The 21,817-nt window shown below is 42.4% G+C and overlaps 2 protein-coding genes across 3 annotated transcripts; both read right to left on the bottom strand.

Annotated features, from left to right (window-relative positions):
• Positions 1–217: 217 nt before the first annotated feature.
• Positions 218–4,903, bottom strand: SNF8 (SNF8 subunit of ESCRT-II). Of its 2 annotated transcripts, XM_084301297.1 has the most exons (8): positions 4,815–4,903; positions 4,559–4,609; positions 4,001–4,139; positions 3,578–3,682; positions 1,964–2,036; positions 1,224–1,365; positions 939–1,013; positions 219–518 (listed from the first exon to the last, which is right to left on the bottom strand). In XM_084301297.1, the coding sequence occupies exons 1-8, from the start codon at positions 4,866–4,868 to the stop codon at positions 381–383; spliced, it is 777 nt and encodes a 258-aa protein (XP_084157423.1). In that variant the 5' UTR covers positions 4,869–4,903; the 3' UTR covers positions 219–380. The 2 variants fall into 2 exon arrangements, with proteins under 2 accessions (XP_084157424.1, XP_084157423.1); XM_084301298.1 differs by lacking the exons at positions 4,001–4,139; positions 4,559–4,609; positions 4,815–4,903 and adding an exon at positions 3,772–3,974 and having other exon boundaries at positions 218–518.
• A 1,504-nt stretch (positions 4,904–6,407) lies between these two features.
• Positions 6,408–11,051, bottom strand: GIP (gastric inhibitory polypeptide; the record flags this gene model as incomplete). Its single annotated transcript, XM_084301089.1, has 4 exons — positions 6,408–6,504; positions 9,324–9,455; positions 9,786–9,932; positions 10,978–11,051. 4 exons carry the CDS (start codon positions 11,049–11,051, stop codon positions 6,408–6,410), a joined length of 450 nt encoding a protein of 149 aa, XP_084157215.1.
• Between the last annotated feature and the right edge of the window lie 10,766 nt (positions 11,052–21,817).

Here is a 21,817-nt window from a genome sequence, read left to right as displayed (position 1 = left end):
GTGGTACTCCTTAGTGAAACAAAGGCTTATTCACAGAGCAGAGGACTACAGAACAGTTTCTAAGATGCTCTGGAGATGTCACTGCTGGCTCTAAGATTCATTACACAGTCACATATACATCATCTGAGACTGCAGTTGCAATATCAGCTTATATATTTTTTCTCTTGCTGTGACAAGGTAATTAGTGTTTTAACAGTAAGTGGTATTTCAATTCACAACACGAGAAAATCTGAAGGTAAGCAAGTATGAATTAGTCCTATTAAACTTCTCAATCTAGACTTTTTTTAAAAAAAATTTATTTCAAGTCCATTGTACCTGTGTTTTAGGTGATATGCAAGTAACCTCACAAGAATTATATACATGCATGGAACACTTAAAAGTCAAGGTATTGCCTCCTTAGCTTCCTCTGGAGTGATCTCCTGAGAGTACAGTTCTGTAAAGAGTGCAGGCAGCCAGTACTGAGGTTCTCCAGCTGCCTGCGTATCCAGCCAGGCCATTCCTTCCTTCAGCAAGTGTTCCTGTTGAAACAGCAGAAACTGTGAGTAAAACTTAACTAAATGGCTGAGAAGCCATTCACAGGCCTCATCCCACTTTTATTGTAGGGTAATGGAGTGTGTAGAACTCAGTACTTTTACTCATCTTGAGCAGGGAAAGATACAGTTTGGACATCCAGTCAGATCTACCCTGCATGTTTATGCAGGACCTGAGCTAACAAAATTCAAGTTTTAACCAAGACTAGTAAAGCCACAGGAATATCTACAACTCCTGAGACTCTACTGTCTTTAACCTATGTTTAAGTAGTATGTACCCTGCAGGTCTATCACCTGTACATGCTATGGTAACACAACCTCACCGTAGTGTATGCAGCTGTGCTGCAGGAACAGCCATTCTACCCCGATCACTGAACTCCACTGTGCACAAGAGACCTTCATACGTACCAGTATTTGCTTTGCACGTTCCACCTCCCATTTCAGACTGGACCTGATCTCACTGACTGTTACATAGCCCTTTTTCTGAAATGAGAGAGAAAAATACTGTGTGCTTATAGTCAAGTCCATAGCTGCACATGGACAATTTTGCCCACAGGTCTGATCTAATCATAGCACAAGTTCTAGATTCATATTTGTCCTGGAATTTGCGCTTTCTACACCATGCTTTCCCTGTCCTGGAAGTAATAAGATTCCTTCAGGGTGGTCGTACTTTAAAATAGCTTGGATCAGTACCTCTGCCAGCTGCAAGACGACTGTGTGATCCATGTTCAGTTCAGCTGGTACAGACTGGACCAGATATGTTCCACCAACAGGGATAATCCCAAAGCCATTTCCCAAGACCTTCAGTTTCTTGATTGCACGAAGGAGATCATCCCTGAAAAGCAAGGGTTAATGCAAGGCTTTACACCAAGAGAGCCTCTCTCAAACTGCTTCTTTAATTCTGCAGATGAGAAGAAGCTATAAGCTATAGCAAGTGGCTACTTGCTGCAATTTCAGGTAATCAACAGCCAAAAAAATTCTTTTAGTGTTTATATCTTTGCCCCCTACAGAAGTGCAGAGTTTCATTAAAGACATTTGTAGCATCTAAGCTGCAAGCGCTAAATTTAAGATTCAGCCCAACTTACTAATTATGGTGAGTTGGGTCCTAACATTGATTTCTGTAAGGGCATGTATTGGTCCCTTCCTTACAGTTCAGACCACAACAGTTTCAGCAGACTGTGACAGTAAGAGAGCTGGATTTGCAAGGAACTCATCCTCTCCAGCTCAAGAGGACAGTTCTTCATGCTTTAGTGATCACTCCTGCTTTTTGAAATATTTAAGTCATTAACTACAAAGCATGTGTAAGTGGCTCAATTGCTAGAATTTGGAGTCAAATTAACAGCAGCAACTTCAAGCCTAGTTGAGATCAGTCACCCTCTTTTCTTCCACAAATGCTACTCGATTCCACCCTCCTGTAATATCCAGGCACTCACTGGCTTACTTCCTGAGCAAACTTCCCTCTTCCCTTCAGCACTTGTTGATGAAGTTCTTCTAGTGTTATCAGACCTAGAAGTCAACAAAAGGAGACAGGAAAACCTTACTGCACAGAAAGAAAACTACTCCAGCACAAGTAGTAAAGGCTCCTTTTTGTGTTTACCACTGAATCACCCCTGCCTTACATTATACAAGTGGGTTCTTCATTGTTCCCCATTTCAAGCCTTGTATGAGATAAGCATTTAGTCACTTCTGTTCCTACAGTTAACATGCAGCACCCTGGTGCTGCCTTCCTCCACAAACTTGTCAGAGTTTCAACTGGACTTTGCTGTAGCCCACTCTTGGTCTCCGATCGCCCTTTTGGAGTGAACACCTAGTACATTTTCATTAGGCACTTACCACTAGTAATCAATGAATCGTTAAGGTTGGAAAAGGCCTCCAAGATCACCTGGTCCCCTACCACCAATGTCACCCACTAAACCATGCCCCTAAGTGTCACGTCCAACCTTTCCTTGAACACCCCCCAGGGATGCTTACTCCACCACCACCCTGGAAAACCCATCCCACTGCCTGACCACTCTTTCAGAGGAGACATGTCTCTGAGTTTCCAACCTCAACCTCCCCTGATGCAACTTGAGGCCATTCCCTCTAGTCCTATCACTGGTTATCTGTGAGAAGAGGCTGACCTCCAGCTCCCCACACCTTCCTTTCAGGCAGTTGCAGCGAGCAATGAGGTCTCCCTGAGCCTCCTCTTCTGCAGGCTAAGCAATCCCAGTTCCCTCAGCCACTCCTCATAAGACTTGTATCCAGGCCCTTCACCAGCTTCGTAGCACTTCTCTGGACATGCTCCAGGGCCTCGATGTCCTTCTGGTAGCAAGGGGCCCAAAGCTGAACACAGTACTCAGGTGCAGCCTCATCAGAGTCAAGTACAGGGGGCCGATCACCTCCCTGGTCTTGATGGCTACACTACTCCTGATAGAAGCCAGGATGCTGTTGACCTGCTTGGCCACCTGGGCACACTGCTGGCTCATGTTCAGGCAAGCATCAACCAGCACCCCCAGGTCCTTTTTCTCTGCACAGCTTTCAAGCCACTCTGCCCCAGGCCTGTAGTGCTGCATGGGGTTGTTGGGGCCAAAGTGCAGGACCCAGCACTAAACCATGTTACAACTCATCCCATCCTGTCCAGGTTCCTCTGCAGGGCCTCCCTACCCTCCCACAGATTGACACTAACTCTTCTAGATATTGCTGCAATCCTTTAGAGACAGTCTTACTGCCAGTCTCAAAGCAATAGCTTAATGGTTTTGTACTTCCAGACTGTCATTTATCACTGTTTCCCTTCCCACCGTACCAGGAGTTACAGTTTTGTTATCTAGGAAGGGCAGAGTTGGTTGATTTCTGTAGAAATCAGTGAAGCTAGGTAATTACCAGTGGTACAGTGATAAAATGTTGTAGAAACAAAACAAGCGTTTTGGGGGGTGCAATGGAGACAGAACTGTCAGCTCCATATTCTGGGAAATCTAGTAAAGAATGCTATGCTGAGCGATGAGACTCGTTTTTACGTGGACAAGGTATACTCCCATTCTCCTAGAAAACAGACACAGAGCGATTCTCACCTCCATTCCTGTGTTTCAGAGCCAGGCAAACTTCAATAATCTGCACGCCCAATTCATAGTAAAAGTCTCCAACTCCCAGCATTTCTGACCAGAATCCTTTACCAGCTGTGAAGCGAGAAAGGGGAAAGCGATTGGACCACTGCCAAAAACATCTTCCTTGACAGTTACTGGTACCAAGCAGCCTGCTCACAAACCTCACTGTGAGGACTCAGATGCCTCAGTGAAGAGTCTCCAATTTGGTCATCTCCACCTCTTTTGCTACCCTTTTAAGTAAATAGGACCTACAGGCATATTATACCAATTCACAAACCCCAAGAATCAAAATGCCATTAGCTTTCCTCAAGGAAAGCTCCACTAAAAACTGTTTACAACAGGACAGTAAAGCAAATCTTTAGTCGTTGACCCCTGGTGCCTGCTCCTCACATGCCAGAGGATCCACTCCAATTGTTGCGCACATATCCTGGAACTGGACCCGGAACGCTGGGCTTTTACGGATCTCTTGCTTGTGTTTGCTGGCAAACTCTTCCAAGTTGGTTTTAAACATGTCCAGCTGCTTAGACATCTGGAAGAGAATTACAGAAAACTATTTCTGTCTTAACGCTTTTTTAACACATTTTTGGTGATCACAGCCCCCATAACGTGCTAAGTGGACGTCGTCCTAAAGCAGCAGTCAGGATTCACCCTGTACAAATGGCACCGGTGGACTCAAGAAGCAGGAAGCAAGAAAGAAGCGCTCGATAACAATTCACACGCACATGCTTTAACGCCGAACATAAACCAATACCGAACAAGAGCGAAGACAAGGCTATTGCGAACCCGCGGCTGGGCTCAGGACGGCACCGGGCTCTCTGCGCCCCGCAGGCCGGGGAGGCCGCGGACCTGCCCGGCCGGGAGACGGGACCCGAAGCGGGACGCGAAACGACGCCGAGGGCGGCGGCCGGGCCCACCGCCACGGGGCACGGCGCGGCGGGGACCTCCCACCTGGGCCAGCTGGTCTTCGGCCAGGACCGTCCCTCGCTCCTTGTACTTGGCCTGCGGGAAGAGAGGAGGCCGCTGGGGAGGGCGCCGGGCGCCAGGCGGGCAAACCCCGCAGCGGAGGAGGTGCCGCTCCTCACGGACTCGCGGCCCCAGGCGAGCGAGGAAGCCACCGGGGGGCTACCGGGGGGCTACCGGGGGGCTCCCTGCGCTGCGCTGCGCTGCGCGGCCCGGCCGGCCGCGGGCCCCGCCGCCCCCTCACCTCCGCCAGCTTCTTCTTGGCGACGGCGCCCGCGCCCACGCCTCGCCGGTGCATCCCTGCCCCTCCGCCAGCCGCGCGCCTGCCGACGTCATCGCCTCGCGACGCGCGGCGCCGGCGCGGGGCGGGGGCGGGACCTGCGCGGCCCCGCCTCGCGGAGGGGCCGGGCCGGGCCGGGGGCGGGGCTGCGGGGGCAGAGCCTCTGCGCCTGGGGCTGGGGCTGCGGTGCGGGAGGAGCCCGGGGGGGGTCGGGGTCGGGCCCCCGGCGGAGCCCCTGTGAGGGGGCTGCCCGCCCCGCGCGGGGCTCCAGCAGCCTCGGGCCGAGCTCAGCGACCCCCAGAGCGCGGGGCGACCCTGAGGAGCCTTGCTCGGAACGACGCCTTTTGTAAAAAAAGTACTTTGGTAACGTGTTATAGCCCGTCCCCAAATGAAGCCTGAACTAAATCTCATTGCAGCTTCAGGATAACGTCTTTATTTCTCACATTGGCAAAGCGGACAATATGCACAGAGCAGAATGAACGCCGGGGGGCTTCCTCCGGGGGGAGTCCATCGACAGAGTGAAGGGAGAGCTCCGTGAGGGTCCTGGAGTTACACGGTCCTAACGAAGCAGAAGCGGGAGAGAAAAGCATAAATCCCTGTAGGGCCACACTTAATCCATTTTATTTTGGTTTCTACAGGAAACAAAGCATAAGTTACTGGCTTCTTTACCCACCAGCCCCCTCTGATACCTTGGAAATCCGTTTTGATAGCAGGACAGGTGTCTCAAAGTTAGTAAGTATCTAACAGCAAGTATCTACAGCTTTTGAGAGAAATCAGCAACTGGTTAGAGGAGAGAAATGCATTTTTTTTTTTATTATTTTCTCCCCTCCTCTGCAGGAAAGGCTGCAGGATGAGCTCAAGAGTTAATTGTTTTCTCTGTCTTGCTTGCTTGCTGGCCACTTAGTACACATTGTCTGACCAAGGGGCATGGAACTGGCTGTAGCACAGAGCTGCCTTTTATTTCCAGCCTATCTGTGGCCAGTTCATCCTTTTTCATTCTTGTCTAACTTTTGCCATTAGCATAAATAGCTGTTCTCTCTGTTTGTTTTAATAGATGGTGACTTTGTTTCTCTCAGTCTTCATTTTACTAGAGCCCCTAAGATGGGCTCTCAATTTCCTTGAGCCTTCTCAGAACCTTCCCCTGGACATTTGGCATCCCAATTTTTTGTTGTATTTCTTTCTGAATGTCTTTCATACTTAGGTATGTTGAGTAGAAAAAGAAAAGTATTTTCTGTAAGTGGTTAGATGAACATCTAATTTTCTCATAAAAATAGGGAAAAGAATTTACTAACCTGCCTTCTCTAGACAGTCATAACTTGAAATTTGTCCATTCTCCAATTTATCATATCAATGATTTGAAGATCCTCTTGCAGAGCCAAACTCTGGCCAAAGCTCTTAACTCTCCAATGAAATTCATCTGAGCTACACCATGTGAGCACTCAACAGCTATCAAAAAATGAGCACTGCATCAAGGACCTTTGGGGCAAAACCTTTATACAATGCTGGAATGGGATCTGAAGGGATGTTTTTAACAACAGGAACAGGTAGAACAACCACTCACGTTGGTCTGCAGAGGTCAATCGACATTAGCCATGTCAGAAACTCCTGGTTCAAAACATCCTTCAAATCTTCTGAACCTTCCAGAGAAGTAAAACTGCAAGAAATGTGCCATGCCATAAAGACAGAGGAAAGGAAACCATCCAAATGTGTATATAACAATCTTATCTCCATTGCATCAAGTTCACAGGTATATTTTATTTTCCTTGTCTTCTAATACCTTTGACTTAGTGCATTGCTTGCCACCTTGTCAATCCTACCAACTTTTCCCTTTTTCTTTCCCTGCTCTTGGGAAATGAGACTGTTCTGTAACATTAGCAGTGACAGCGGGGAGGAACTGGGGGATGAGCTGACTCAAAGAAAGAAAGCCAGGAGGATTTCTTTCTCTCTTCCTGGGTTTCAGTTGAGCATGATTCAAACCTCAGGCTCTTGTCTCAGTTCATCTTTCTTCATTGTTCACCACTTCCTATCTCCACAGCCAAGAGGATGCGTTTTCTTCTTATTTTTCAGTACTGTGCAATTCTTAACTAAATTTATTTGTATATATAAAAAACTTTTAAAATCTTAAAAGGAAGCCTTTCCTCCCTCTATATGCTGAAACAGCCACGTACAAATCTCTGCCTAGATCAAGGATTAGTTAACTAAAAAGATCTGAATCCATATGACATTTTCTTCATCATCTTTTCCTCCAGGCACCAGTTAGATTTTTGACAAGGTTAGTCATTTGCTTCTTAAGAGAAGTCCCTCTGCTGCCTCTTGGGTAGTGCAGTAGAGCCATGGACTAGGAGAGACAGTTTGAAGGAAAGAACACTATGCTCTCAGTAACTGTTTTTCTGTTCTGTAAAATAGAAGTGCCAGTGAAGAAGAGTGAATAAAGGTACATCTTGGTGGCTGGGGGTGTTCCCCTAAGTGTAGCAAAACAACAACACAACAACAAAAAACAAAAGAACCTATTTTTGACATGATGAGATCCTGCTACAGAACACTGCTTTGATCTTGGTCAGTCTGGGATATCTAGCACTGAATATGTCTGTCAGGCTTAGGAGATGAGAAGGAACAGTCCTGTAACACCCCCCGCCCCCCCATCCTCTCTTAAACCCAGCAGGCATCAAAACAAAGGCAGAATGAAGCAGCATCTATGCCCCAAGCTCACAAAGGGAAGCCTTTGTTTCTGAGAAGGACTTTTTCACCCTACATATTGTTTTTTTTTTTTTTTTTTTTTTTTTATTTGCAATTGAGATTAGGGGAAACACTGGATTTTTTTTAAATATTATTATTAAATGAGGCTAATCAAGCAGATTAATCTCTAGCACCAAAAGTGTGTGTCATTTCCCCTCTCTTTCCCTCCCCCCCAATCCTATGTAAGAACAGGTTAGAAAAATATCTGTCAGGAGTAGTTTAGAGCAAGCTGATCCTGTCTTCTAGGAGAGGTCAGACTAAATGACCTTTCGGGATCCAACAAAGCCCTTGTTTCTTTGGTTCTGCATTTTCAGTATGACTAGCAATTCTCAATGTCTGATTTTCTGGGTGCTTGGCCTTAACACCTCTGTGAACCATAACAGTGCTCCTTTCCCCCAAGCCTGGGTCATCCCCCGCACCCTTGTTTCTAAAGCAGTTTTCATTCAAAGGCTGTAAAAGACAACAAATGCCCCGAGATTCTTGTTCTGAGTGACTGTCCCATGACTCCCTGTAAGTTAGAGGTTTCATTCTTTTATCAAGAGATGCTAGAATTGTGCCTGAAGGATGTGAGCTATGTGCAGTAAGTGCCTGTTTTCCTTCCTGACACAGTTTTGGTACTAAGCAGCAGCAACCTGTTAGGTTTTGTAAAATCCCCTTCATGTTAAAGAAAGGAAATGTTTCCATCATTTGTTGTCTTTTTTTAAAAAATAAAAATAAAAATAGAAAGTGCTTGAGAACAGATTTTTGTTTGAACTCAAGAGTCTAATCTTTTTGAACATTTGCAACATGAGGTAAGATTGGGGGGGCAGTGAAACGCTATTGACAGGCTGTGGATATGCTGACACAGCACAAAGCTGCGCAGCACAGAGAAGGCACTCTCAGCCAGATGGCTTGGGAAATGAAGGCACTAGCTGGAACAAGAGAGAGCACCATATGGACTAAGTTACTTTCCTGAGAGGTACCTTTTAAGAATTAGATTGCATCTCCATCATTCCTGTAACCAGTGTAGATACATCCAAATAAAACTGCAATTGTCTCCAGTGACATAGATCGAAAACAAACTGGGGAATTCCTTGAGTCACTCGGGTGTCTCTACTGCATAATTTCACATTTAGATCTCATGCTTTTCATAGTAAGAGTGTGTAGCAGTGATACAATGGCAGAACTGTTTTGTTTATTTTTGCCCTGTGGGATGATTTGATCAAAAATGTTTTGAAGGAATGTATCAGTTTCATCCCAGTTTTCACTGGAAAGTTTTCTTTTGATAGGGTTTTGAATAGAATAGAATGGAATGGTTTTATTAGGTCAAAGCACTTCAATTTAACTTCTCCATTACTGTAGTGTTAGTATGTTGCAGGAATGGATGTGCTTCAGCCCTGTCAAAAGACAGCACTTTGACTTTTTTAAAGTGCTGGGTTTTGATGAGGCTGTTCTCATACTTCCAAAGGGGAAAAAACAAAACAAAACAAAAAAAGCACTTTATATTTTTGAAGTGTGTGTTTTGTGAGAAATTGTAAAGTTTTAGAAGCTTTTTTGTCTTGGTTATTTTTGTCACTCATGAGACAATGGCAAAATATGGAATTCCCTTTTGAAACAAAAGTCTTTTTGTTTTTCTATGCTGACAGTGTTATCACCAATTCGTGCCCTAAAACATCCCTTCAAAAATTGAACATTTGGGACCTCATCCCTCCCTCGGGGACCAGACTTTGTATTTATTTCCTATTCTGCCAATCTCACCTCTGATTTTTCTTGTTTTTTAGAAGCCAAGCAAAGAAGTCTTTGGCTTCATGGTTGTGCAGGTCCAAGCTTTGGCCATTCACAGCTGATACTTGTGGCTCAGCTTCTCTCTTGTATGTCTCAATGACGTTGCTGAAAAGGCAAAAATGGGAAGAAAGACATCAGCCTGAGATGCCACAAGAGGGTGCTGAAATGCTGCTTTTCCACAAAACCCAACTCCTTCCCACTCCATCTACCAAGCAGAGAAGAAGGCAATGTTGGATAGAGAGAAGGATAGTTGTTCTGTGTGCCGACAGAGAAGAAACGCTTCAAGGAGTTAAGAAAAAAAGAAAAAAGTCCCCAGAGAATCAGTGCTGCAGTCCAAGGAAAATATCCTCAGCTCTACGTTATTCTGTAGCCATCAGTTGCCTGACAACAGCTGCCAGTTCAAATCATGGGAGCGTTGAAAGTCTATGTACTTACTCGCTTTTCTTCTCTCGCCTGGCTAGCAACCATTCCACAAAGTTCTTCTTCAGCATGTTATCCATTGTGCGGCTGTAATCACTTGCCAGGGTGGCCTCAGAGTAGCGTTTTTGCACTGGTCTGGCACTGGGAGTCCTTATACTTATGCTACAGTAAGAGTACAGATAGAGTGAGTCCTGCTCAGACAAAGAGCAAGCACTATGCAGTTTTGCTTGGGTTGCATGGGATTGCCCATGCATCCCCTAAGGTCAGCAAAGTTTTGTGATCACTTTTAATTCTTTTTTGGTACAGGTGATTGTTCCTGCACTGTAAAGTGAAGAGTTAACTGAGAAGCAGCTAGTGATCTCATTCATGTTTCTGGCTGTTAACACATTTGCTGCTCACATTTGACATCTCAGGAGGAGATGAACTTGGGATATTTGCTGATGTCTGGAGTCAGAGTAGCTTTTCTGCCATAGCCTGATGGATATAGACTTTGACTAAGTGAGAAGACACTGAGTATACTCAGATTCCCTTCTCTAGTGAGCTGCACACATAGGGCCGAGGGAATCTTTTCCTGTGTCCTCAAGAGCCTGAGGGGTGGACAGCAGGAGACAAGGTCCAGAACTTGAAGCCAGTGATGGTCTGACAGCATAGACGTACTTGGTGGCTAGCTAAGTTAGCAAAAGATATCAAGGCTGACCTTTTTTTAGTGTTATTATCTGGAATTGCAGCAACTCTTGCTGCTCTAATAGGGTTTCTTTTAGATCTTCTTATGTAGTAGTTGGAAGAATCAGAGAAAGAGATGGAAAGTCTTTATGTACCTGCTTTACGTAACTGGCCACATTTTCAGAAGCTTTGAAATATCAGATGCCCCCTAGCCTTATTCATGGGAGACAATTACATTTTGTTTCTATTTCCCAGCCAACCTTCACTTCCTGGTTGACTTCCAGCTTGTTACTCCCAACCTGGAGCAATGTAGTTTTTAGGGAAAACTTGGGAGTTCTTGGCTCTGGCTCACAGGCTTTAATTTGAGACCTCTCTTATCATTTGCTCATCTCTGTATGCTTTGCTGTCTTTCTATTATCCAAGAGCTACCTCAGGACTTATGTTCTCATCTATTTACCAAGATGCCAAGGGAAATAGTCTACTTGCCTCCAGTAGGAAGCTGGAAAAGGCTCAAAATACATTGTGGGCTTTCCAAAACACTTACCCTGAGACGTTCTCTTCCATCAAAACAAAGCTCAAAGAAGCAAAAAGCAGAGAAAGAACTTTCAAAGACATCATTTTCTTGGTTGATTTCTCTGTTCAGAAGCAGAGGGCAATCCAGATGGCTGGCCCCTGGGATACATAAGTGAATGACAGTGAACCCAGAGAGCTGGGCAATGGTTAGGCATGTGCCTGTGCTTGTAAACATGTTTCTTTCCTTGTCCTTGTGCTTGGAACAGCCTTCTCCAACCTACAAAGCTCTCCTTTGCTATTCACAGTTAAGTTACTTTTTCAATAAAAATGCTCTTTCACCACAGTGGTGTTTTTTAACGTCTGTGATTTGCACACTCGTGGAGGAGAGGACATTGTATTGTTCCACATTTACAAGCTGACCCTGTGGGTACCTCATTGTGCTTTAAGGGTCAATTCAGTCTTAAGTATGTGAACAAGAACACACATTGGATCAGGCAATTCAAGAGCAAACAGGAGTTACATCGCATCCTGCTTATCCCATACTGCAGTTCTGCAGGATTTAGCAGCCTTATCTAATTCCTGGGAAACTTTCTGTAGGGATGGATAATGCCTTATGTCAGGACTGATGCCAGAGTCAGTGAATATCTGTTATGAAAAATATCTCAGGATAGTGACGGGATCAAATTCCAAGATTTATTAGTTTCAAGCTGTTCCTAGTCCTCATGTCCACAGTTCAGCTCAGCAGACCTTGGACATTTGAGGACAAATTGGACAAGTAACTATTCCAGCTCTGCAAACTCTGTACAACAATGGTTTTGATCAAGGCTCATGGGTGTATTTTATTGTCTCTCACCTCACTCTTTGTTATCAATATTTCTGGAATGTGCATTGCACTGGAAAACTACTGTTAACAGGCATAATATAGTAAAGAAGTCTAGATCAGGACTTAGATATCCTTCAAAAATTCATCCATACATTAGTGAAACTTTACTCATAAATAGCAATTTGCATTCTTACAACTGCCCAATTATTATTCTGGAGAAAACAAGAATTTGTAAGTTTGGATGTTGTTCATAACTGAGACTTTTCTGTTTGTTTGTTTCTGGAAGACTGACTTTTTTTTACAAATGTTTTGGCCTGATATAGGCTGAATACTAGATGTGTTACATTATCTCAGAGATATCAAATCGAGAGAAATACTTTTAAAATCAAAGGTGTTATATATTGAACAATGGCAAAACCCATGAAATATTTACAGCTAAAGCAGTAAGAGGCAAATAGTTATAGAGTGTATTAATAGGAAAAGTAGGTTTCATTATACAAAAAGCCAAGGAGTATTTTAAATTAAAGTTGAGAAAAGTGTCATGATTAAATAAGAAGTTTTCCCTCTTATTTGCTATTCATTACATCTATTACTATAGTTATGATGGTGAATCTGAAAATAGCTAAGTCATTCAAGAATATTGTTCTGCTTAAGATAATTATTTATGAAAATAGGAGAGGACATATACTGTAGCCTTAATTTTAAGAAAGGGTAGCACTTATTCTCTGCAGAATTTATCTAAGCAGCAAGGAAAAACAGTCTGCATTTCTGGAGATTGTAGAGAAACCATTCCTGAATTAATACAAGACCCCTTTGCCTGTATGATACTCAAATCAAGCTTAGTTAGTCCCGCCTGGTGTGTCGTTTACTGCTAACTATAGCTGTCGTTACACTGTTTTGATTTTACAATTTGACTCCTTCACAAAAGGAAGAGTAGTATCTACCTGTGGGATCTTCACTAGGGGAAGGTCTTCAAATCCCCTGTGCAATACTATCTGCTTTGGAAGAAGAGTTATCCCTGTTTTATTCATAGCTGAAAGGATACAAAAAGCAGCTAAGAACCAATTTCTCATCATTTCCCTGTGTAGGATATGTTTAAAGGGGCAGATCCCAGCCTGAGGCTTGCCATGTACTGAATCCTCCTCTGAAATAACGGTCTTTCCCTTTACAACGTGATGTGTACTGCTGCAGTTCTTTTCCACCAAACCTATCAAGGAAATTGCTAGTCATACACCACTTTAGGAAAAACTCAGCCAAAGGTACAGCTTGTTCCTACTCTGCTATAGATACTGTCTGACACTGTCAAGCACTCCTCACTCTCATCTTAGGAAAAAGAATTAAAGAAAAAGAAAAAAGAAAAAAGACTGATATAGAGCTTCTTACCTTTCTACTCCACTGAAGCTGCTCAGAAGATTTCAACCAGTTCTAGTGCTTAGAGGAGACCCTTCAGAGCCTTTATAAACATTAGCAGTGTGGGACCAAACCCACTTCCATGAGGTAAACAGGAAATCAAGCACCTAATCAAAGTAGCTCAAGCCTACTTAGATCTGCTTCATTAGGTCCATTGACCTGCAGAGCAGGAAAATAACCTTTAAAAATATATTTACATTAATGGCAATTACACATTAGTATATCACAAAATCAAGAATGAATGTGTATTGTGGACATAATGCATATGGTATTGATCTAAACCTTAATTCCACATAACACCTCCTTCCCCAGCAAAAGTTTTACTAATATCCATCTCTTCTTTTGAGAAGCACAAGTATCATCTTAGAGGGATCCAGTTTGCTTCTTCTCTCTCTTAAAGTTCAAATAACTGTGCTACAACCAAGAGCTTCGATTGTTATTTTTGTCATCATCAGCATTGAGTCTGGGCAACCTGACTGTGGTCTGCAATCGCCTCATGCAAACCTAGATACTGAAAGCAGTATCTATCCCCCAAAATCTGTAATCTAAGAGGACAAAATTTGGGATGGATAGCAGCAGGCAGGAAGCTATCAGGAAATAGCGAGGCAGCATTGGTTAACGAGATGGAGGGTGGTGGCACAGCAACAGCCTATATAGGATCAAGGATGGCAGCAAAGTTAACCTGAAGCACAGCAACTATTTTTACTCCTGTCCTGAATAAGTGCTTTATTATGGTTCTGTAGCTGCTAGAGGTATGTGTCAGTAAGGTAACTGCTTCATCTTGCCCTTGTACAGCTGGATTTAGGAGAGCAGATGTACCCCAGATGTTAATTACACCATTAAAGTGTAAGGGGTTAAACCCCACTCCCACCAGTTCTGCTGCAATCCTATGCCCGGTAAGATGTTCTCTGTGGTGTCTGACCTGCCCTATCCAACCCAAGTCCTATCTGGGAGGAGAACTGGGCCTACTGCATTTTAATATGTGAGTTCTGGTCAGGGGCTGCTCCAGGGGTGTCTCAGCTACTCCAGGATCCTTGTTGCACCCAGGTCTAATCTGTTGAAGGAACAGAGAAGGATTATTTTTGTGCTATTTTAACACACAAGCTAAGCTCTATTTGCATCTTTCCTGAAGCAGTGCCTGTGGCTGGTTGTGCTGACTTGTAAAACATAGTCCTGTCTGTGGCTTAGTTCCCCTAAGCTGCCTGAACTTTTACAGGAAGTTATCCAAGTTACAACCTTCCCCTCAGGTCTGCCAGCACTTGTTTATGGAGTTCAGCTGAGCTGCTTGGAGCAGTAACCCTACACACCTGGATTTAGGAGGGATATGTGTGCCTATTCTCCTGGACTTGGGCTGGCTTAGCTACATCATGGATTTGTGCATGAAATAAGTAGACTTCCTTGTTGGGCTGTGCAAGAAGCAGGCCTTAGTGGAAATGCAGTAATAATGGCAAAATTGAAGTGTATCAATGATTTCAGTGTGGGAGAGGGTTTCACTGTGCTAGCACAGTGTCCATGACGTAACTTGTCCTGAACAAATGCAGAAATCCAGCATGATTGAGGTACGTGTCTCTGTGTAAAGCTTCCTACTTTGAAATTCCTTCCTGAAACATACTTTTTCTGCCCCCTACCCCCCCGCCGCCCCTTTTTAAAATAAATAGAATCATAGAATATCCTGAGTTGGAAGGGGTCCATGAGAATCATGGAGTCCAGTTCCTAGGTCCTCAAAAGACCACCACCAAAAAATCAGACTATGTATCTGAGAGCATTGTCCAAACACTTCTTGAATTCTGTCAGGCTTGGTGCTGTGACAGCTTCCCTGGGGAAAAACTGAGTAATCTTGTTGAGAAATGCTGCTGTGACACACTATCAGGCATAGGTTTGCTTCAACCATCACCTGTCTTCCTACACCAGGAGTGCACAGAGTGCAGAATGAGCATGCATCCAGCTTACTGCAGCCCTCCTTGGCAGAGCAGAACTCTTGCTACTCTGTAGTTACACAGATCCCTGGCACAACCAGCCTCTTGGGCAAAATGTCTTGTGTCTCTATTACATTAAGATAAAGGATCAGAAGGATGTTTTTAGGGTAGATTGAGATTTCAGTGCTATTAGGGAGTAATTATTATGTTCACAGGAACTACTTAACATTTACTTTAATCCTCTATTAGTACACAAGCATGCCAGTGTGTTCAAAAGCTTTTCATCCATGCAAAAACGTCATGCCTACTGTACTAAATGATGTACTGTAATAGTTACAAGTAATCAATTCACACTCCTATCACAGTTGCTAATCAATAAAGTGGAGTAGTTTAACCTGGCAGCTTTATTATATGTATTCTAGGTACTTCACTCCTAGCCAACTTGGATATCTTGTGTCTCCAAAGTATAACCTATTTGTTTCCCTCTCATTAACTGCCTCTGTATGATGTGAAGTTAATAGAGTGAAATAAATATCCAGCAACATTAAATGTTGACCCACTGTTCACAGTTATGGTTATTTCAGGGCATCTGCTCATGATCCAGTTTGGACAGCAGCATCGCTCTAAAGTTTCTCACAACCTTCCAGACAATAAATAAATCAAAACCAACCCAATCAAACAAACAAACAAAACAAAACAAAAAAAAAACAGGTACACAGATTCCTAAAGACAGCCGGGCACTATCTGCATTTCATTCCATCAGTGTGATATCCACTGATCAATGTGTAAAAGGATGAACCTTTGCCTGCCAGTTCAGCTCTGAAAAGTGCAGGGGCAAGGAGTGAATTGCAGGCATAGAAAAGGGCCATGTGCCCACATTTGCTTTTTTTCCTAACGTAACAGAGGGTCTAATTAAAGATGCGAACCTTGCTCCTCTCTAGCCTTAGCCCATCACAGCTATGATATGAGATGATAATGCTATCCATAGCATTACCTGTGATCTGCTACATTCTCTAATAACAAGTGGTTTCATGAGCTTCAGCTGGATCCTGGCTTGGAACAAAGAGCACTTCAGATTAGGTTTCATCCAGCTGGGGCAGTTGTCTCCCTGCACATTAAGCAAGAGAGCTGGTGCTGTCCCATTTCACCATATTCTGCTGCAGAGCACTTAGTGAGTGTGACTTTGTTAGACAGAGTTCTTCTCTTGTCTGTGGCAGACCTGGCTTGGAAAGTTGTTTCAGGAGTTTGGGAGTGTTGGGAAGGTCACATCTGTTCTCCTGAAACACCCCTGCTCTGCTTTGAGACACTGGAACATCTCAAGGGCAACTTTGATTACAAAGTGTTTCAAGTATTAGATGTCCCCATAATCATGGAAAATAGGTCTTGAAGTGACCTTAAGAGGTTATCCATTCACTCCCCTGCTGCCAGATGGGGTCAACTCTGTTTAAGCCATTCTGAATGGGTGAGAGTCTGATCTGTTCCCAAAAGTTTTCAGAAACAGAAATACTGTGAACTTCCCAATAATTTGCTTGCAGAGTTTAGCTGTAAGCTCATATTCAATAGCACAATTTACACCTGTCTTTTCCCAGTGGATATGATGAGTAAGGTTTTCCCTTTCCCTCTGGAGTAGTGCTGTTTAATTGCTGTCTTGTGTGGCACCAGTTAGGGGATCTCTTACGACAGAGAAAGATTTCAGGTGTTGCATGTGACACTTGAAAATAACACTTTCTGCTCCATTTTGTTTGCAAACATTGGGCTGATCTGAGATTCCTGGCTGTATCCAGCTATGATTGATCAGTATTAGCATCTGCCCTACTCCTCAAATCACAGGGACAGAGAGGAAGGGAGGATTTTTAGTTGCTGTTTTCCCTCCACCCTCATCCTCTCACTGAAATCACAGACATTGGAACAGCTTTCAAACTCCGGTCCTCATTCAGGACTGTTTTTGTTCTTAAATTACTTTAGCTGCTGTCAGAGGCACAGAGGCTTGAGGCTTTTTTGGGGGGCTCATTTCTCTCCCTAAGATACCAGCTATGATGTTGTGCAGGGATGTAACTTTTACATGCTTTGGTTTTGCTCATCCTAATCCATCTTGGCAGACCACAAGGTCCTGAATATCAGCTTCTTTGTTCCAAGCCCTTATCCCACAGCACAGATCCATCTTTCCCCTCTCTCCTCCAAGGACTGCTTGGGCTCTCACTGCCTGCTTATAGCCTTGGCCAACATACATGGATCCTTTATATCAGAAGTAGCAAAGACTTCTGCCCGATCCCAGGTGCCAGAATTCTGTCAGGAGACTCATGTTTACCAAAATGCACCATAGAGGCAGCTTCAGCTCTAGCTGAAGGCAGCGAGCATTTGTCTGGTTCCTCATCTCATCTCTGGTGCTTAAAACATCTCATCTCTGGTGCTTAAACCTATCCAACATCCTCATTTAGCTGCATATGAGACATGAGTAATGTTCTGGTTAGAGTTACAGTGGATCTTTCAAGCAATGAGCATCATTTCATCCTCTCTTCTGGGTTCAAACCTGCCTTCCCTTCCTGGGCTTGCAGGAATAGTTTTTTTTAATTTTTATTCTTTCACAATAGCAAAATACCAGATATATTTTTAAATGCCAGTACTCCCTTTTAACTGAAAAACAAACAAACAAACAAAAAACTAGGGCCTTTTAAAGCTTTTAGTGTTTTCTTTATTAATTCAGCTTACTAGCGTGGCTGTCTCTGATCCTTCATGACTGGTTTTTATTTTTATTTTATTTTTATTTTTATTTTTATTTTTTTAAACAACAACCCCAAAACAACCAACCAACCAAAACAAACCAAAACAAAAACAAACAAACAAACAAAAACACTAAAAACCGGGAACCACAAAATATAGGAACTATGGACTTCTACATGTCCCCCTCTGCATCTATTTCTCTTTGCTCGAATGCTTACTTTACACACCAGGAACAGGGAGCTACAGCACAGTAACTAGTGTAGCAAAAAGCCCATGTAACATCAGTGCATGACAGATTTATTTGGACCACAAAGCTGTCTCTAGAGAAAAATCCAATGGCTGCACCTTTTACCACTGTGCAGCTGTGCACTGTCATTGTTTCAAATACGTGGAGAGGTGATCTGCACTTGCTATAGCATCAAAACTTGTCCTTTTAGTTCTTTACCTTGTGGCAGCTATTTTAATATTAAACATACTTTGCTCCATCTTTAAGCAAAGGCAGAGCCAGAACTAAGCAACTGGAGAGAGTAGAGCAGTGGAGCTCCAGGAAAGGAGAAGAAATAATCAGTCCTGATAAATCCCAAGTATATACCAGCAGGACGAGAAATTAGACAACACAGTCAATGCCAATGTGCCTGCCCAAGTGGCTGGTTCACTAGCATGAAATTATTTCCACCTTGTGCCTTTGCTAACATCACCTTTCCAGCAGCCCAGCGGTACTGGTGCCCCGGCACAGGTGGTGGTGTATGGCTCAAGGTTTAGATTGTGAAATGACCTATACTTGTGACCCACAACAGAAACTGTTGCTGCAGAGTTACCCACCTCCCAGGATAAACTTGTTTTGGGTCTGAGGTATTACACAAAAATGAAATGGTATTAGTGGCTGAGCCTTTCGTTGCCTTCTGGACTTCAGGGACTTCCAGAAAGTGAAAGTGAAGAGCAGTGAGTGCTGCAGTGCCCTCATTTCTTCAGGGGATTTAAATGGTGACTCAAAATTAAAAGACTCCCAAATTTGTACTCATGTAGCATACATCTGATATAAATGTATTTCTTTCAAACTGGAGGAAATTTGATACACATGCCTACTGTTACAGAGAGGAAAGTGTTTAATCTGTGCTTTATAAATGCTGTGAATGTTTGGAGGGGGGTTCAAAAGATCAGCTCTTTCTTGAAATAAGGTCAGGAGGAGTTCAGCAACGGCAGGATTCATCCCCCACAATGCTTTCTGAACTACGTGAGTTTTGTTTATCATTATACCAAGACAAAAACTTTCCTCCACCTTTCTAGCCATCAGTAGGAGAAAAGCCTGCTCCAGCTATCTGTCCAACTGCTCACAGTGATTTTGAGGAAGAAAAAAAAACAACAAATTGACATGTTAGAGAGGTCTGCTATAAAGAAGTGGTGGTATATTCAAAAGTAAAATTAAGGAGGGAAATGAAAAATTAAAGGGATTATTTGAACAAAAAAAATCAGGATTCATTCCAATACGTGTTTTATTTTCCTTGCATTTAGAGTTTACCGCTTAGCCAAAAAAAAAAAGACTGCAAAATCAAAACTGAACCAAATCAGTTCCATTGTGGAGAAAAAATACCTATGCAAAGCACGTTTGTTTTGTTTAAGTTTGAACAATTATCTGAATGTTTGCAAGACCCAATGGAGAATTTAGGTTGCTGAGAGAGATGAGCACCCTGCCCTGAAGTGAACACAGAAGTAGCTAACAACCAGATGTAGAGAGGAGAAGAAAATATTTTTTTTTTTTTTGTGGTTTTCTTTTTTGTTTTAAAGGGACTCCATCTTTTAGTACCAGAACAAAAGGATTTTTCAGAATGTGAATTGATTTTTTGGAGCCTGAGTTTATTGCAGCATTTGCTCTGTTTTTAACTGAAGCACTAAAATGTGTAGGGAATATCCAGATCTTCAAACAAGTTGCAGGCTTAACCTATTGCATCTTCAGAACTGTTTCTTTTGAGCCTCCCATCTGAATAGCTCTTCCAGAGAGGAGAGGGTGTTTCCCATTGCTCAGCACCTTCCTTGGGGCTGAGGACACTCATGCTCCTGAGCTTTTGCAAAACAACATTTGAATGTCAAGATTGTGTTTCAAATGCACAGAGAATCAGGAGATTATTAATAATCTACTTCAAACCCTAATTTTGTTTTAAATCAAACTAATAGTTTCATAGTAAGTTTGATTCTTATCTAATTTGTCCACTCAAGTTTTAATCAACTGGATCAACTAGATTTTCTTAGATATGAGCTGCTTTTTCCAGTGAAGAATGTTTCCACATAACAAAAGCTGAACAGAAGTTGGTTTAAACTGTGATTCCACTTAAGTAAAAGGAAATGTTTCCAACTGCAACCCTCACACTTCTTGTTCTGTTGAATTCTCACATACATTTTATGGACAGGTTTGCTCTATATTCAGATTATTTCTGTTAGCTGAGGTTTGTTTGAAACAGATTCTATGAAAATAAAATTATTTTTTCCCCTCTGTGACCTATGTGTTTTACTAAAAACTTTCATCCCATAAATATTTCAAAGTAACTAATACATACATTCAAACTTTTGAAAATGAAGGTTTTTCAAAGTTTCCAGGGTTTCCAAGTATATCTTTACTGTTGTCCAAATTAAACATTAGTGATATCACCAGAAATTAAAAACAAAACCAAACAAAACCAAACAACAAAATAACAACAACATTATTTAAAACCAAATAACTGGCAGAAAAAATAACAATATATTCTGTTCTATTTTACCACTAATCTGTCATAAAGGTTATTTCTATTTTAAATATTTTATTCCTCAGATCAACAACAATAACTCACCAGACTGCAGTAATTACACCCTTGCATTTGAAACCCACATTTCATTGAAATCCTAGTTGTATTATTTACCATCCAGTTTTAACCTTGTACCTTAAAAAAAATCCCGAAACTGCAAAGTGGCAACAGTGATTATTTGGACTTACAAATAAATTGTAAAAAATGATTAAGAACATTTCTGCATGACTCAAAGATTTAAATCTTAAAGCAAAAAACAAACAAACAAACAAATAAAAACAAAACAAAACAAAAACAAACAAACAAAAAAACCTATACCCCAAATCCAACAACTTTTGTCCAAATTAGAATTTACGTATAAAATCATAAGCAGCATTATGTTGATACCGAGTGTGGCTATACAAACGTGAAAATACTTGTAAATTCGCACAAAGGAATCAAGTACTCTGAGTGATTTTTACAACTGCAAGAAAATCCTGGGGAAGGAAAAAAGGCCACACATGCTTTTAGAAGTGACTGTGCCTGGGTGAAAACTTGCTCAGCTCTTCCCTAGCTTCAGATATCCCACTGGATTTTTGTTGCAGATCCTGGTAGCATTTAAATCTGCAAGAGAAGAAAGGTTTCTCTTTGGAGATGATTTTGCAGAGCTTGTTTTGCCCTATCTCAGCTAGGGCAGGGGTGAATGCAGTTTGGGTTGGAGGGCAGCATTCTCCCTCATCTCTTGCCCAGGGATGAATGCAGCTCTATTACCCCCAAGCAGATCAATGATTTAGTCTCTGCTGTTTGCATTCTCTAAATACCTTGCATCTGGAATGCTCTACCAAGGCGAAGGAGTTTGACTGATAGCCTTCTTTTTTCAAATCTAAATTGAAGACTTCCCTCTTTGTTTTGTTTTTTTTTTTAAAGTTGGTTTCTTTCATTTCATTATTTGAAAGGATTATGTTACACGGGGAAGGTTCTCTGTAAACCAGTAAAAGCAACAACAAAAGTATTCTAGTCAAGATTATAAATAGATCTGAAGCAGATAGTGGATCATTTATTTTAGCTGTATTTGTTTGTGATGTAACTGTGGAAGAAAGTGAATATTCCAGGTTTTCAGTCAGGCATGGCTTGAAGTGCAGTTTCCAAGCTGCATGAAATTTATTTCCAAATTTAATTTCTATATTCTTTTTACCTATGAATTTTGAGCATGGATTATTCATTGGTAGCTTCAGAAGCATGCAC

Source organism: Netta rufina, assembly GCF_964035555.1.
Source record: "Netta rufina genome assembly, chromosome: 24".
NCBI lineage: Eukaryota > Metazoa > Chordata > Aves > Anseriformes > Anatidae > Netta > Netta rufina.
The sequence above is the reverse complement of the archived record's forward strand: the minus strand, read 5'-3'. Positions and strand labels throughout refer to the sequence as shown.